The sequence below is a fragment of the Bos mutus genome, chromosome 7, assembly GCF_027580195.1.
Source record: "Bos mutus isolate GX-2022 chromosome 7, NWIPB_WYAK_1.1, whole genome shotgun sequence".
NCBI lineage: Eukaryota > Metazoa > Chordata > Mammalia > Artiodactyla > Bovidae > Bos > Bos mutus.
This window is the reverse complement of record NC_091623.1, coordinates 50,744,346-50,760,921: the sequence shown is the minus strand read 5'-3', so window position 1 is coordinate 50,760,921 and position 16,576 is coordinate 50,744,346. Positions and strand designations below refer to the sequence as shown.

At 36.2% G+C, this 16,576-nt stretch overlaps 1 protein-coding gene across 2 annotated transcripts in view; it reads right to left on the bottom strand.

Annotated features, from left to right (window-relative positions):
• Positions 1–1,372: 1,372 nt before the first annotated feature.
• Positions 1,373–16,576, bottom strand: part of CNOT6 (CCR4-NOT transcription complex subunit 6) — an 81,426-nt gene continuing 66,222 nt past the window's right edge. The window contains exons 5-12 of one of the 2 annotated variants that reach the window (XM_070373505.1): positions 11,923–12,012; positions 11,758–11,826; positions 10,343–10,500; positions 9,392–9,546; positions 8,505–8,659; positions 7,380–7,610; positions 5,434–5,636; positions 1,373–3,383 (exon numbers count right to left, since the gene is read on the bottom strand). In XM_070373505.1, coding sequence (XP_070229606.1) covers positions 3,171–3,383; positions 5,434–5,636; positions 7,380–7,610; positions 8,505–8,659; positions 9,392–9,546; positions 10,343–10,500; positions 11,758–11,826; positions 11,923–12,012 — 1,274 coding nt within the window. In that variant the 3' untranslated portion in view covers positions 1,373–3,170. Of the gene's footprint in view, positions 3,384–5,433; positions 5,637–7,379; positions 7,611–8,504; positions 8,660–9,391; positions 9,547–10,342; positions 10,501–11,757; positions 11,827–11,907; positions 12,013–16,576 lie in introns of both variants that reach the window. The other variant, XM_070373504.1, reaches the window with a different exon arrangement.

Sequence of the window (16,576 nt, the reverse complement as noted above, 5' to 3'; positions counted from 1 at the left end):
CATCTTAGAAGAGCTTTGAAATTTTAATTTCAACATTTAGAAGTGCATTCCACCCAATTTAATCATGTCCTTAGGTTTCAAAGTGCTAACTCAAGTTTTCCTGGTTGTCACTAAATCAAGTAAAATAGAAAACACTTCTTGGAGTTGTTCCCTGCTTATCTTCTAGGACTGTTAAGTTGCAATCAACAATTTATTTCTACAACTTAAAATTATGCCGTAAGTTAATTTTGATGAACAGTATTTAAGTTCATAAAGCATAAATAATCAGCCACTAATACAGTAAACTGTATGTCAAGAGATTTTACAAGGAATTGAGCACCTCTGAATTTCTGATCATTAAAAAGAAAATATACCCCAAATTTTCTGCAAAATATTCATAAGATGGATTTATCCTGTAAGAACACTGAAATTACATTATGGCAACACCACATTAAATATGTTTGTTACAGAATTTTTGAAGAAAACCTATACTGTGAAAACTTACTAGTTTTTTTTTTTTTTTTTTACTGCATTTTAGGGAGTACGGATTACTGGAAATTATCCAGAACACAGAAAATATTTAAAACACAAACCTTGCTTAACCAAAGTTTCAGTCTATTTTGGTGTGATCATTTATTCACTATAGACTGAAATTATTTTTTCTCTTTTGAAGCTTATGGTTGTAAATCTATAATCCTGGTTCAATTTATCACTATCTAATAAGGTGGAGAAGCTGTTCAAACTGACCCACAGAATGCAGTATGCCTAGAAGAGGCAAGAACAAATATTTTCAAGACATAACCAGCCATTATATCTTAGTATGCTGGTTCCAAATTAAAATATTTTGTAGACAATAACAAATACAGATGAAAATATTTTGTGTAAAGCTCAAACCTTTAGCATCTAACAAGTGCACTCTAGTTCCAGCATCTATGAAAAGAATACATCCTCCATTAAAAACAGAGTAAGTGCTTCTCCCCTTCTTCCATAAAGCTCAAGCAGTTTCCTTCATCTCATCAGTCCAGCCAGCTCCAGCTTGCCTTTGCTGGAAACTGTCATGATGCACACTACCAACACAGTGTTTAGGAAAAATGAGTAAACACACCTTTTATTCACACTTTACAAAAACCCAAAAAGAAACCCTAAAGAAAGCTATGCATTGGTTCTATATCAATAATACCAGCTTTCCAATGTACTGATTATAAACCAGATGTGTTTGGTGTCAGCACAACGTAAAACGAAAGGCAAAAAATAAAAAACTATCACAACAAAATCTTTAAAAAAATAAAAAAGAAAGAAAAAGCAAACCTCAAAGGAAAAACCAGGTCCCAGACAAAGATTCAAGATCAAAACCTTTTGTAGAATTTTTTTTAAAGGAAAAAAAAAAAGAATCTTTTACTTAAACAGTATGTAATTTTATTTTCTCTTAGAATAAGCACATTTAAGTGCTAAACATTTTTCATAAAATTTTAAGTCATTATCCAAAATGACTCATTCTCTGTATAAAAACTGTTATTAACATTCAACAATTTCTCTTCTTAATGCTCACTGGATACATGGTGTCCTTTTGCTTCCCTGCCTGCAGCTGAAACAAAAGCAGTTAGACCAAGTTCCCTCTGAATTCATTTGTTTTTTGAGAGAATGAATGAATGAGAACAGAACATATAGGAGTTAACTTTGCAAAGTTAAAGCTGGCTTTAATCTCTATTCTACTAATGGCACTACAGGCAAAATACAAGGTATAATATCTTTTATCTTGGTTGACATATTAAAATGACTTGGTCACTTTAAAAATGATCTGAAGTATTGTCTTAGGGACCTGTTTTGAAAATACATCTCATTTATTTTATACTGCTTCATAAACGGAAAATTACTTTTTTTCTTTTTTAAAAAAAGGGAATGATTTTTTAAAAACATGGAAACTAAGGAATACATGGAAAACAAAAAGAATTCACATGATAGTAGTACTCTGGGTGACGAACAGCACTGTGCAATGACGCCAAGAAGCAGTGCTTGGGTCTGGCAAACAAAGACCCAGGGCTCCCCACCCTATGAACACGTTCCAAAATGTGATATTCAATGCTTCACAATGGAAAAAACCCACAGCTCATACAAAAGGATTTTCATAAAACTCTCACAAATGTTAAACAGTATTTAAAAAATACAAAAGAGGATGCACAGATTTTCTCTGCATGCACAGGCAGTGCTTGGTGGGAACAAATTCAGGCAGGCACAGTGGAGATAGGACAAGAAGTGTCTCAAAAAGGAGTTAAGAAGCTGTACCTAAGCAGCCATAATTTTTTAACTTAAAAAAGTTAAGGATTTAAAAACATCAGAATGTACATACATCAACCATTACACATTCAGTCCATAAATGCCTTCAGATCATTCACTACTCAGATTATCTGTCCTGGTAAATAGTTTTTTGCAAAAACCCAGGAATTCATCGGTAAGTTGTCTCTAGTCCAAGCAAATGTCCTAAACTTTAAACAGAGTTAAATTTAAAGAGCAATGTTCTCAATTTAAAAACAAAGTAGTACAAAAGGGCTAACAAAACCCTAACAGTGCAAATCATCAGCAGAGAAAGTCTGTTGCAACTTCTTTTACAAGCTTTATAACACATGAAACAGGTAAAAAAAACCTTAGCCTTAGATTACAATACAATCATTTCCAAATCTGATTTTTTTAGTACAAAATTTCATAAATCAGGTCTTCTGTGGATCATATACAATCATAAAGGCTAAATTCAAATTCTATATTTTACAAACAAGTCTGAAAAAGGAGGGAGTAAAGTATGGAAGAATGATCTCTGGATGTTATTACTGGCCTCAAAAAAGTAGTGCTACAGATTTCTGTGCAAAGAGAATATGCTGTTCAGTTTCCTATTTCAAGGCATGAAAATATTATATTGGATAGAAGAAACAGGAAAATTATTTGCAACAAATTAAAGATAGGTGCAAACACACCAATCCCTGTCTAACAGTATATAAAGCATACTGGGCTCAGAATTTGTTTGCTAGCACCTGGCTTTCATACTATATCCTTATCAAATGATCAGACTGAAAACTCAAATCATCATTAAGAAAAAACAAACAAATAAACAAATCTAAGTGGCCATACCTCACTCCCCTATATTCAGAATTTTTACAAGTTTACGAGTAAAACTGAGGTCATCCTCTGAAGGTACTTGACTACCTCCTGCCAGGAAGGTGAATGCCATTAACCTGGGGCAGGAAAGGCAGTAAGAGCTCCAGTTGTGCAAAAAGTGAGAAGTGGTCAGAGGGGATGAGTGGGTGTGGGCAGCCGCTGATATTGTTCTCAACTAGCCAATGGTGGTCCAGAGGTCCCAGGATGCCTAAAGTGTTCAGCTGAGGTTTAGAATAGAAGATGTAGTCAATTATACCCTGAAAAACAGAAGGCAAAAAGAAAAATAAGAAAATAACACATAAAATGACACTGAAATACTGAGAACTTTCAAGACATATCCCCAGTCATGTTTGGTAAACAAAGAAACTTACTGGCCTGTAGAAAAGGGCAGTTATTACACAGATCAAATAGCATCCCCAAATTGAGAATGAAGAAACCTTAGGGATGGTAATCATTCTTCCTCTTATATAGATCGTTTCAAAATCTTTAACGAGACCTAAAAGAATCCTTCATGATATGGCCTCTGCTTCTTTTTCCTAACTTAATTTGTGACACTTTTCCTTGCTCACTATTCCACTGCCACACTAAGCCCTTTTTGGGGAAGCAGGGTGTGACTGAGGTACAATTCCTTTAGGTGATAAGCTCCATCCTCCTCCAGGGCCTCCGCACGTGTCTGGAACACTTTCTTCTACTTGTCACCTGGCTAAATCCTTCTTAACCTTCAAGTGCCAAGTTTAATTACTTTCCCAAGGCCTTCTGGAATCCTACCCTCATCCACTTAAAGCTACCAGCTGATTTTTTTCCCTCGCTAATGCATACCCTAAAGTGCAACTATATACTCATTTGTGTGGCTGAGATCTACGTTCCCACCAGACCATGATGTCACAAAGGCCAAGCACATCTCTGCCTTTCACACCTTCAACAGCATGCAGGCACAGCATCCGGCACACAGCTAGGATACTCTTAGTTTGCTCCTCTCTGTCCAGTAACTGTAACAGTCTGTCCTTTACATGCTCTTGGCCAAAGTATTTAAGCACATTCTAAATTCTTCCCAACTTTCTACCAGTAACAGCAGTCAGAAGGGAAACACCTCTAATCTCTCCCACCTTTTGGTTATCATCCTCTCCTCTTCTGCCATCAACCTCCTTGAAACGAAAATCTGTAGCTGGTTTTCTCTCTCATTGCTCAGTTACTCTTCAACTCATTATATTCTAGTTTCTCTGACCATTTCTACAGACAACTCTGAGCAAATCTTTCTGAAGCTTAACACTCACTCCTCTTTCCCTAGAAAGGCTTTCTTTCCTTGGCATTTAAGTTCCTTATACTGTCATGGTTTTCCACCTCTTTGGTTACTAACATCATTTACATGTTAGTTTTGTCCAGTCTACTCTAGTCTCTCTTTAACTATACATACTCATCTCTTCCCAGTGTTAAATCATTATCTACAGTTCTGTAGATCCTCAAAAGTCAAATAAAAATTTTTTTTAGTTTTCAACAGTTTCTCAAAGGAGTCTAAATAACCCTCCCCTCTAAAATTAAGCAACAGTTAACACAAGTATTTACACTATTCTAATAAGACAATCTATTGTCTTATTAGACAATAAGGAAGGGGAAGGAGAGGGTGGGATGAATTGAGAAAGTAGCATTGATAAAAAAAAAAAAGACAATCTAACCTGAATGATTATTTTTTCAGCAGGTTAGAAATGGAAAACTAGGATTTAAGAGAGCAAAAATGCAAAAGATAGCAAAAAAGGACAGTTGAACACAAGTCCTAAACAACCACAGATAATAAAAATGAGGAGAATTACTAAGGAAAAAAACCCCATATTGTAATAATCCATTAATTGTATAAGAAGGCATATAAACAATATGTGTAGTAGAAAATTTACAACAGCTAATAGTAAACTACATTTTGGTTCTCAAATAGTACTGTTTCAGTTATAATGAAATAAAAGAAATGGAACATCAAACTAACATCAAATAAAATACAATGGTCCTGCATATCCAGCTGTTAGTAATGAGCCCATTAAAAAAAAAAAGAAAAAAAAAAGCCCTAAAGAGATGACAGGTAACTCAGGATTTAATATCATTATTTCATCTGATTTCTAACCCTGGAAATGATTCTAATAATATCTATAAAGTAGAGGTAGAATTCTAATCACATGGAATTCTACGTAAGAATACTGCTGTCAGCTAATTCGAGATGGCTTAATTCCATTCTGTTAACATTTAAAGCCATCACAAAATTATAAAATGCTCTTGAAAAAATAAATGGAGTTTTAAATGTTTATTCATCTCAAAACTCACCTTAAAATCAAATGTGTAATTGGTGTAAGGCATCAGGCCACTCTCATAGGCACTCTTTAACTTGAAGCCATGAGTGATCCTTCCATTGGTTGTCCCATTTTTCCCATTACAGCTGAAGTTTGTAAGACTTTCATTGTATCTCAGTTCCTTAAAGTCTTTATGATTTGTTTCTACTCCACCAGTGCTCAAATATTCTACAACACCTATAAAGAATATAAATGTACTTTCTGCATTGTTAAGTATAATATACAATGTGCAATACATAACTAAACAGACAATTCAATAGTAAAGTTTTAAATCACACATATTCTCACTTTTTAAAATGTTTCACTATTTTCCACCTTTGCCAAAACTTGTATAAACACATTTTTCCATGGTTTTAATTATAGTATTTTACACTTTACTGTACCATATGAACTTACATCATCTCAATTATTTTTTTTAATAATTGTGTAATACAACAGGGCTGACATATAGTATTTGTTAAACCAGTTTCCTATTTCTTAAAAAAAATTCATGTTATTCCTATTTTTTTAAAAAAATTAACACCACAATCAACATCTTGGTATGTAGGCTTCTGTTCAGGGTTAGTATGAAATACCAAGATTAGGCTTCATGGTGCTTATGAATACATGAATTATGAAAGAATGACAGAGCCATCTCACCATCTCTGGACACTATTTTTCCAGTGTGCTAAGCATAAGATGGGGCTTCCCTGGTGGCTCAGATGGTAAAAAATCCACCTGCACTGCGGAAGACCTGAGTTCAATCCCTAGGTTGGGAAGATGCCTTGGAGGAGTGTGTGGCAACCCACTCCAGTATTCTTGCCTGGAGAATCCCATGGACAGAGGAGCCTGGAAAGATACAGTCCATGGGATCGCAGAGTCGGAATGACAGAAGTGACTTAGCACACACACAGGCATAAGGTGGGCTCTGCAAATATTTAACTTTCATTTAATCACTTAGCAAAACTAGACATTTTCCCATGTGTTTTGTTATTACAATGCAACATAGAAATGAGTCTTAAGATCTGTATCATGTGACAAGAGTCTCTCTTTGCCCCTCACATATTTTGTAGCTAAAGAGGATGAAAAGCAAATAAAGAATTTTCCAGTAATCCCCAGATGGCTTTGATGAGATGGACTAAAGAATTATGGATGTTAGGCACCTTTATTTCCCCGAAAACAGATTTTTAACATAAATTTAATTTCATTATCTTTTCTTTCATCTGTTGTGATAGCAGCAATATGTCACTGAATTTAACTACTCCAAGTGTATATGTGTGTGAATGCATGCATTCATGCATGCAAGTAAGTTCAAGGAAAAGTTCTCTTGAGTATCCAAGAAAGTATGGTTGTTACTCACTGTACTATCTATGGAAAAGTTTAAGAATAAGGCTTTGTGTATTCTTCCATTCTGTGACTAAATATCAACATTCTTGATCCTTTTTTGTTAAAACCACTGTCTGACCTCTGTAAATAGAAAAATCTCAAATTCCACCTGAGGAGCACGTTTCTAATCAAGTCTACCAAAATTTGAGATTGTGTGATATATGGTCAAATTTAAACTGGATTTTATTACCACATGCTGGAATCCCAGAGTCTGTCTTAATAACCTTTTCAGAGTCTGCAATACATATAACATGAGGATAATAAAATATGCCCATGTGTTTTCTGAAGATGATTAACATCCTTCCTCTGGAGGTACCAGAGGATAATACCATTACCATTTACTATTTCATTTTATAATGAAGTGGTAATAATACCATTTCATTTTCAAAATGGTCTCCCTACTCCACAAAAAAAAATTTTTTTTAACCTGATTGATAGCGGCCACTATAAACTGAATTTTCATTTTGACTAGATTTGGAATTATCAGAAACAACGCATTACAAAAGCATTTTAAGTCAGCAAGTGTTCTATGTAAAATAGCATTGTTTTGTTTACCAGAGTCCGGCAAAGAATTAAGATCTGCACACAACACTAGTGGAATAGTTCCAAATTCTCCTAATACACTGGACTGGAGACTTCTCGAGGCTTTATCAATAATATTCTTCACTTCTGAGAGGAACATCATCGTTTGAACCAACTTCACATCAGAGTATTCAGGGTCCCAATGCATATGAGCATTAGCCACAAGAATAAGCTGCTTTTCTGTTCCAAGATGTGGCTTTCCAGCTATATTAGATAAAAAGAAAAGAAACAAAGCCCATATATTGTCACATGCTCTGAAAGCAAGTAATATCTCAGAGTCCTGGGAATAAAAAAAGAACGCTAAAATCTGGTTGAAAATCTCCCATCTGAAAACTGATCTACCCTCTGTAACAAACCTGAGAAACAGACATCTGGCCTCTGAGATGAGTACTTCCAGCACAGGGTATTCACTCTTTGAACAAAGAGAGCCCATTCTATTTGGGACAGCTTGGTTTTTAAATAGTTCCAGCTCCTTAAAACTTCTGATCTTCTAGATATCCTAAACTGAGCATCACAAAATTAAACGGACATCCTTTTTCTTAAAAAACATTTAAAACAGTCACTAAGTTCCATCTTTCATCTTTTCTATCCCTCAGATTAAATATCCCCATTTCCAACTGCTCCTCAAGTGATGGAAGTCTCAGTTCTTAGCATGATGATCACTCTCTAAATATACATTTAATTTGAAATAAGTGGTCCATTTCTCCAAGACTTAAGACCTTTAAAATAATGACTAAAAGCAGGTCAGGAAGAGAAGTCAACACAGAAATATCCCTGTTGCCAAGAAATTGTATTAAGTGTACAGAATTCTTCTCTCTGAGCAGTTATTTTAACTAATTATTTACTTCAGCATTTTATGTGAAAAATTCTCAAGCAGAAAAAAACCTTGTTTTATGCCTTTTAAGATTTGAAATATTTTTCTAGGCAATGCTTCCTCTTCTTGAGCTTTGTGGTAGAGAAAAATGGATATGAGATTTTAGAAAACATTTAAATTCTGAATTTCTTCAGACATTAGACAAGAGTATTAATATGAAACATTTTCTGTCTTTTATTCCATTTTGGAAGCCAAATTTTACAGGAAGTGGAAAGGTCACTCACATGATATTTCAATCAATTCCTTTCGAAGCTCTAGCAGTACGGCAACTCCTATGTTATCTTTTGTCATGACTCTGTTCAGCATGGCTTCAGACCCTTCTGAATTTGCCATGGCTAGTTGATTAAATTCAACAGTGTGTTTCTGAACCAAAGTAAATCTAAAACAAAACACACACAAATATAAAATTGGGAATACCAAGACATTCGTTTTGTGGTAAATGCAATTTCCCCCCAACTTCCTTAACAGATATGATGACATGTAAATTACATTATAGAAAATCCTCCACACTTAGCACTAAGCTTCCCATGTCCATTTCAGTTGCTCTCAGTCTGTCACAGATACAAATAACATCTTGAAAAACTTTTACAACTTAAGATAATGCAGTCATTTTCTATTTAGGTTTCATGTTGGAATATTTCCTCTTACAATTTTAAAATAATTTTTTTCCAAAGTATGGGCTTAAGAATCTCTCTACCATCCCAGAGGGAATGCAATTACAAAGTGTTTCAATTAACAACTGGAGTTAAACCCTAGAAGACACCTGAAAAAATAGCAGAACTTTCAACATGTCTTCCAAAAACATTTTTTCTGATGAATCAAAACAAAACCCTTTAAATCATAGTACTGTTTTCTTGAGAAATAATATGGTGCCTCATTCTCTTAGTTGCCAACTAATTTCCATTCCCTTGACCCTCATCCTGCAAATACAGAGAATATTTTCTTTTTAAGAGTAAGATGACTGGGGAATTCCCTGGTGGTCCAGTAGTTAGGACTCTGACTTCTACTGCAGGGGAACAGATTCAATCACTGGTCAGGGAACTAACATCCCCACATGGCATGGACGCCCCTACCCCTCAAAAAAAAAGAAGAAAGAAAGAAGATGACTTACTTTTCTGTTTTAAAGAATATTGCACAGCCATCAACATGTTTTCTTTCTTGTTCTGACATTGTCCTAGCTCTAGATTTAGGACTAAAAAATCCATTGTAGCCACGTTCTTTCAGTTCTACCAGAAAAAAACTGTAATACTGTTCTGTTTCAACTTCCTGAAAAATTGTAAACAGCAGTTATTTCATAAGACAAAATCCAGTCATATGCACTATCTTTATATGTACAGTTTGAGATCTTAAAATAAATTCAAAGGACTGATCTGAAGAATGAAGAATTACATCTTTTCAATGTAATTTATCTGAAATCAATCATAACACCTACTTGTCATTTTACAGGTACCAGTTGATAAAGTACCTCTTTGCTGTTTAGGAGTAAAGAATGGAAAGCCATATACCCCTATGCATATGTATTTTCTTATATTTTAAAACTGGGGTAAACAAAAATCAGAGCAGTAGAAGGAACTCCACAGATCAAGTTTCAGACCACAAGGAGAAAGTCACTTGCCGAAGGTCACGTGTTATTATGAGGGTTGGACTGAGAACCCAGTTACTGTCTACCAGATTCAATGTTCTTTCCACTTGGCCCTAATTATTCAATTACCACTGGTGGTAAAGCAAAATTATACCTTGACAGTGCCACAGTTTCAGTAACATTGCCACCCAATTAAAAATAGTGTGGAGGGACATAAGGGAGGAGCAGGTAAACATTTAGCTGTAATAGCAAACACCAAAACACCCAGCTTAACCCGTTTGCTTAACTTGGCAGCACAGTGCTAAAAGCACAGGATGCAGTGAATGTTCCCGGAATTCAGTCAATACAGGAAAAGTCTGTATTTTAAGAACCGCTAAAGCCAGGACTTCAAATGTGTTAATGTAATGCATACTCAAGCTATTCCTTGCTTGATCAAGGGGCATTTCTGCAATTTAAACAAGTATTCTTCTGATGACTTACCTGAAGACTTATGATATCAGCATTGCAACTCAAGATTTCTTGAATAATGGCCTTTTTCCTGTAGTCCCAATTTAGTGCCCATGATGGACAGTAGCCATATAACTGCCGGGTCGCATATTTATCACAAAGAACATTATAGCACATGACAGAAAATAAGGCTGTAGGAAAGATAACTTTACTTATTCACACACGTGGCAGAAAAAAAAAATTAATTTTGTTTCACTTAAAACTAAGTTTGATTTTATTTATTCAATAATATATTCACAGAAAAGCTACCATATGCCAGACATGGCATAAGTCAGATAATAAAGGAAGAACAGATATATGAACAAATATAGATAATAATTGTGTTTCCCACTACGCAAGTACAGACAGAAGGTTCAAAAGGAAACAGACTAAGATCTCGAGTCCTTCAGCTTCTAAGACCAAGACTCCTCATTTCTATGCTCCCTCCACCACTTCATCAATTATTAATGTAGAATGTACTCTGACATTTAACTAAGAAAACATAAGTTTTTTCTTAACAGCCATCTCTGCTTTTCTTCTACAAAGCAACTATTAATTTACATGAAAGAAGAACACCACTGCACCCCTGACAGAAGTGCCCAAACTATTTTCATACAATTTTAAAAGATTAGAGGTCATTAGCTTGATTTCTCTCTCAAGTAGGTGTTTTCGCTATCTTATAATTTTGTATTATCATACATCTGGAATACTGTAGAATTTGGGAAATTACAATATAGAAAGATTTGGGTGTGTTTATTATAACTGAATTTGATCAATACTTTAGAGCAGAGTTTCTCAAAAGCAGCACCATGGACATCATGAGTAGGTAATTCTTTGTTGTTGAGGGCTGTGCTATGCACAGCAGCATCTCTGATCTCTAGCCACAAGATGCCAAGAGCACATCTACCACTTGTTGACAATGAAAAGATATCTCCAGATGCTGCTGAATGTCTTCTGGGGGATAAAACCGCCCCTGGCTGAGAAGTACTGCCTTATACCAAACTTTCCTCGACAATGATTATATACAGGCCAGTTACACCAGGGTTTCCCTAGTGGCTCAGACAGTAAAGATTCCGCCTGCAATGCGGGAGACTTGGGTTCGATCCTTGGATTGGGAAGATCCCCTGGAGGAGGGAACAGCCACCCACTCCAGCATTCTGGCCTGGAGAATCCCCATGGACAGAGGAGCCTGGCGGGCAACAGTCCATGAGAACAGAGTCAGACATGACTGAGCGACTTCCACGTCACTCACACAAGCCTTTATTATTATTATTATTATTATCTTCAAACCAAATCAACCTTAAGCGTTCTACTGTAATACTGCCCATAATCTAAAGCATACCAACAATATTATTAGGTTTATAAAGACAAAGTAAAAATAAGATTAAAAAAAAAATCAGGTTACCAACCAGTTGGCCGTGTTCTGTCTGGTTCTTGTAACATAATCCAAGATCTTGGAGGTGGCTGTTCTGTTGCAACTAGTTGAACATAAAACACAAAATTAAACAATATTCTTAGACGTCTTTCTAAAAAAACGGTTTAATCAAATGACCACTTACTTCTTTTTGCAGTACCTGCCAAATTATCAAGCAAATAGTTCAGTAGCCTTCTTGTTCCATCTGGCTCCAGATAGAGGTTCAATATGTCCTGGGTAAGTGGATTTCCTGGAAATATTTTTAGAATAGGCAAAATGAAACAAAGACAAATATTAAAATATTTTAAAACTTAAAAATATACCAAAACTATCAGATCATTTGTGTATTAACTATGTAATTGTATATATTAACCACATATATAAATATATATATATTAACTCAATATATCAAACTAGAAAAAATATTTTTTCAGTTTTTGATGTGAAGAGTAAAAATAATTCATACCACATTACATAGAAGTATCCAAAAATGATTACTAATGGACTGATGTCAATCTAGAAGATATCTAATAGTGCTCTGTATTTGACCCTGCCTCTTCAACATTTTCATAATGATCAAAAGCAAGTAAAACGGGATTGGGGAAGAGTGGGAAGAAGGACTAGGAGAAGGAAAGGGGAGAGCCAATATAATCAACCTGAGAATCATAATTTAAGAATGCTACAGAGTTAATAAGGAAATATCCTACTGAGAAATGCAGTCCAGCACTTAGATTTTTCAAAATTCTAAAGAATGAAATAGCAAAATGAGACAGATTTGGTTTAAGATTAACTCACTAACAAAGGGGGAAAACCCCAGAGCAGTATTTCAACAGCAAATTCAATCACTGTTTCATAAGTGCCAAAAATGAAAGCAAATGCAATGGTTTACATGTACTGTTAAGAGTCTGAAATCTCTCAGAAGGGTTTCTTACATACGAGAAGTAACAACACAGTACAGTTTAAAACCAAAGTTCCTATCCATGTTCCATTTTAAGAAAGACTAGTAAATTCTATAGACTGAAGACAGTTAAAATAATAAGACATTTTAGTCATTTGAAATTTTTTTTAAGTATGGAATTTAAGAATCATCACCAAACAGAGAAAAAAAGCAATTTGCATTTATTCTTTTCTCTTGTGAAAGAACAGACACAAAAAGCAGAATGAGGACAAGGGACAGGATCTAACAGAAAACCAGCTCAGAAGAGAAGTGGATGGTAAGCACTGGAACTATTTAAGATAACACGCCCTGACCTGTGAGATAGTGGAATATCCTTCATAAAAAGCCAGATTACATGGGTGGGAAGAACAGCTAAATTAGTTGGCTTTTAAGATCTCTACAACTTTAATAACTGTAAAGGTAAAAGGTGCTCCTATAAATGCAAAGTATTAATTACAGGAAGACAAGTTACAACATATGTGTACAGTTCTTTACAGATACCAGAGTCCTGAAATTTTCATTTAGTCACAATCCTATGAAACAGATAGCTATAACTTGAAAGTTACCAGGACGCTATGAGTGTGTTGAGAAAATGAAGTCAACTAAAAATTTCTCAGTACCAGGTAAGCATCCCATTCTAACCAGATTACACTTAACACTATCTTTTTTACTACTTTCTAGCGTAAAAAATATTTAAAGGCAATTACTGAGGTTACAGAATTCCAGCTGAGCTAATTAAAACCCTAAAAGATGATGCTGAGAAAGTGCTGAACTCACTATGTCAGCAAATACAGAAAACTCAGTAGTGGCCACAGGACTGGAAAAGGTCAATTTTTATTCCAAATCAAAAGAAAGGCAATGCCAAAGAAAGTTCCCATTACTGTACAACTGCACTCATACCACATGATAGCAAGGTTATGCTCAAAATCCTTCAAGCTAGGTTTCAGCAGTACGTGAAACAAGAACTTCCAGATGTAAAAGCTGGATATAAAAAAGGAAAGGCAGAGGAACCAGAGAACAAATTGCCAACATCCAATGGATCACAGAGAAAGCAAGAGAATTCCAGAAAAAATACCTACTTTTGCTTCATTGACTATGCTAAAGCCTTTGATTGTGTGGCTCACAACAAACTAGAAAATTCTGAAAGAGATGGGAATACCAGACCACCTTAGCTGTCTCCTGAGAAACCTACATGTAGGTCAACAAGAAATAACAGAACCAGACATGGAACAATGGACTGGTTCAAAATTGAGAAAGGAGGTGGTCAAAGCTAAATACTGTCCACCCTACTTATTTAACTTATATACAGAATACATCATGTGAAATGCCAGGCTGGACGAATCACAAACTAAAATCAAGATTGCCAGGAGAAACATCAACAACTTCAGATTTGCAGATGTTACCACTCTAATAGTAGAAAGCAAGAGGAACTAAAGAGATGCTTGATGAGGGTGAAAGACTAGAGTGAAAAGGCTGGCTTAAAACTCAACATTCAAAAACTAAGACCATGGCATTAGGTCCGAGCACTTCATGGCAAACAGAAGGGGAAAAAGTGGAAACAGTGACAGATTTTATTTCCGTGGGCTCTAAAAATCACTGAAGACAGTGACTGCAGTCGTGAAACTTAAAAGACACTTACTCAATGAAAGGAAAGCTATGACAAACCTGGACAGTGTATTAAAAAGCAGAGACATCACTTTGCCAACAAAGGTCCCTATAGTCAAAGCTATTGTTTCTCTAGGAGTCACGTATGGATGAGAGAGTTGAATCATCAAGAAGGCGGAGTGCTGAAGAATTGATGCTTTCAAACTGTGGTGTTGGAGAAGACTCCTGAGAGTGTCTTGGATTGCAAGGAGATCAAATCAGTCAAGCCTAAAAGAAATCAAACCCAACCCTGAATATTCATTGAAAGGACTGATGCTGAAGCTCCAATACTTTGGCCACCTGTAGTGAAGAGCTGACTCATTGGAAAACATTCTGACACTGGGAAAGATCCACGGCAAGAGGACAAGGGGGTGACAGAGGATGACGTGGTTGGATGATATCGACACAACAGACATAAATCTGAGCAAAATACAGGAGATGGTGAAGGACAGGGATCTGACTTTCTAAGATATTAAGATGAGGTGGCAAGAATACACAGAAGAACTACACAAAAAAGATCTTAATGACCCAGATAACCACGATGGTGTGATCAGTCACCTGGAGCCAGACATCCTGAACTGTGAAGTCAAGTGGGCCTTAGGAAGCATCACTATGAACAAAGCTAGTGGAAGTGATGGTATTCCAGCTGAGCTACTTCAAATCTTAAAAGATTATGCTATTTAAGTGCTTCATTTAATATGCCAGCAGAGTTGGAAGACTCAGCAGTGCCCACAGGACTGGAAAAGGTTAGTTTTCATTCAAATCCCAAAGAAGGGCAATGCCAAAGAATGTTCCAACCACAGCACAATTGCACTCATTTCACATGCTAGCAAGGTTATTCTCAAAATCCTCCAAGCTAGGTTTCAACAGTATGTGAAGTAAGAATTTCGACATGTATAAGCTGGATTTAGAAGACAGGGGAACCAGAGATCACATTGCCAACATCGACTGGATCACAGAAAAAGCAAGAGAATTGCAGAAAAACATCTACTTCTGCTTCACTGACTACACTAAAGCCTTTAACTATGTGGGTCACACAAACTGTGGAAAATTCTGAAAGAGTTGTGAATACCAGACCACCTCACCAGTCTCCTGTGAAACCTGTATGCAGGTCAAGAAGCAACAGTCAGAACCAGACATGGAACAATGAACTGGTTTCAAACTGGGAAAGAGTATGTCAAGGCTGTATACTGTCACTCTGCTTATTTAATTTATATGCAGAGTACATCATGCAAAATGTTGGGCTGGATGCAGCACAAGCTGGAATCAAGACTGCCAGGAGAAATACCAATAACCTCAGATATGCGTAACACTACCCTTATGGCAGAAAGGGAAGAGGAACTAAAGAGCCTCTTGACGAAGGTCAAAGGGGAGAGTGAAAAAGCTGGCTTACAACTCAACATTCAGAAAAGTCTTATGGACTCTATGGGAGAGGGAGAGGGTGGGAAGATTTGGGAGAATGGCATTGAAACATGTAAAATATCATGTATGAAACGAGATGCCAGTCCAGGTTCGATGCACGATACTGGATGCTTGGGGCTAGTGCACTGGGACGAACCAGAGGGATGGTATGGGGAGGGAGGAGGGAGGAGGGTTCAGGATGGGGAACACATGTATACCTGTGGCGGATTCATTTTGATATTTGGCAAAACTAATACAATTATGTAAAGTTTAAAAATAAAATAAAATTTAAAAAAAAAAAAGAAAAGCTAAGATCATGGTATCCAGTCCCATCATCTTATGGCAAATAGATGGGGAAACAATGGAAACGTTGACAGACTTTCTTTCTCTGGGCCCCAAAATCACTGCAGACAGTGACTGCAGCCATGAAATTTAAAGACGCTTGATTCTTGGAAGGTTTGAAACCTATGACAAACCTAGACAGCACATTAAAAACCAGAGACATTACTTTGCCGACAAAGGTCCGCCTAGTCAAAGCTATGATTTTTCGAGTAGTCATGTATGGATGTGAGAGTTGGACCATAAAGAAGGCTGAGCACCAAAGAATTGATGCTTTCAAACTGTGGTGCTGGAGAGGACTCTTGAGAATCCCTTGGACAGCAAGGAGACCAAATTAGTCAATCCTAAAGGTAATCAACCCTGAATATTCATTGAAAGGACTGATGCTGAAGCTGATGCTCCATTTCTTTGGCCACCTGATGCAGAGAGCCAATTCACTGGAGAAGACCCTGATGCTGGGAAAGAGTGAAGGCAGGAGAAGGGGACAACAGAG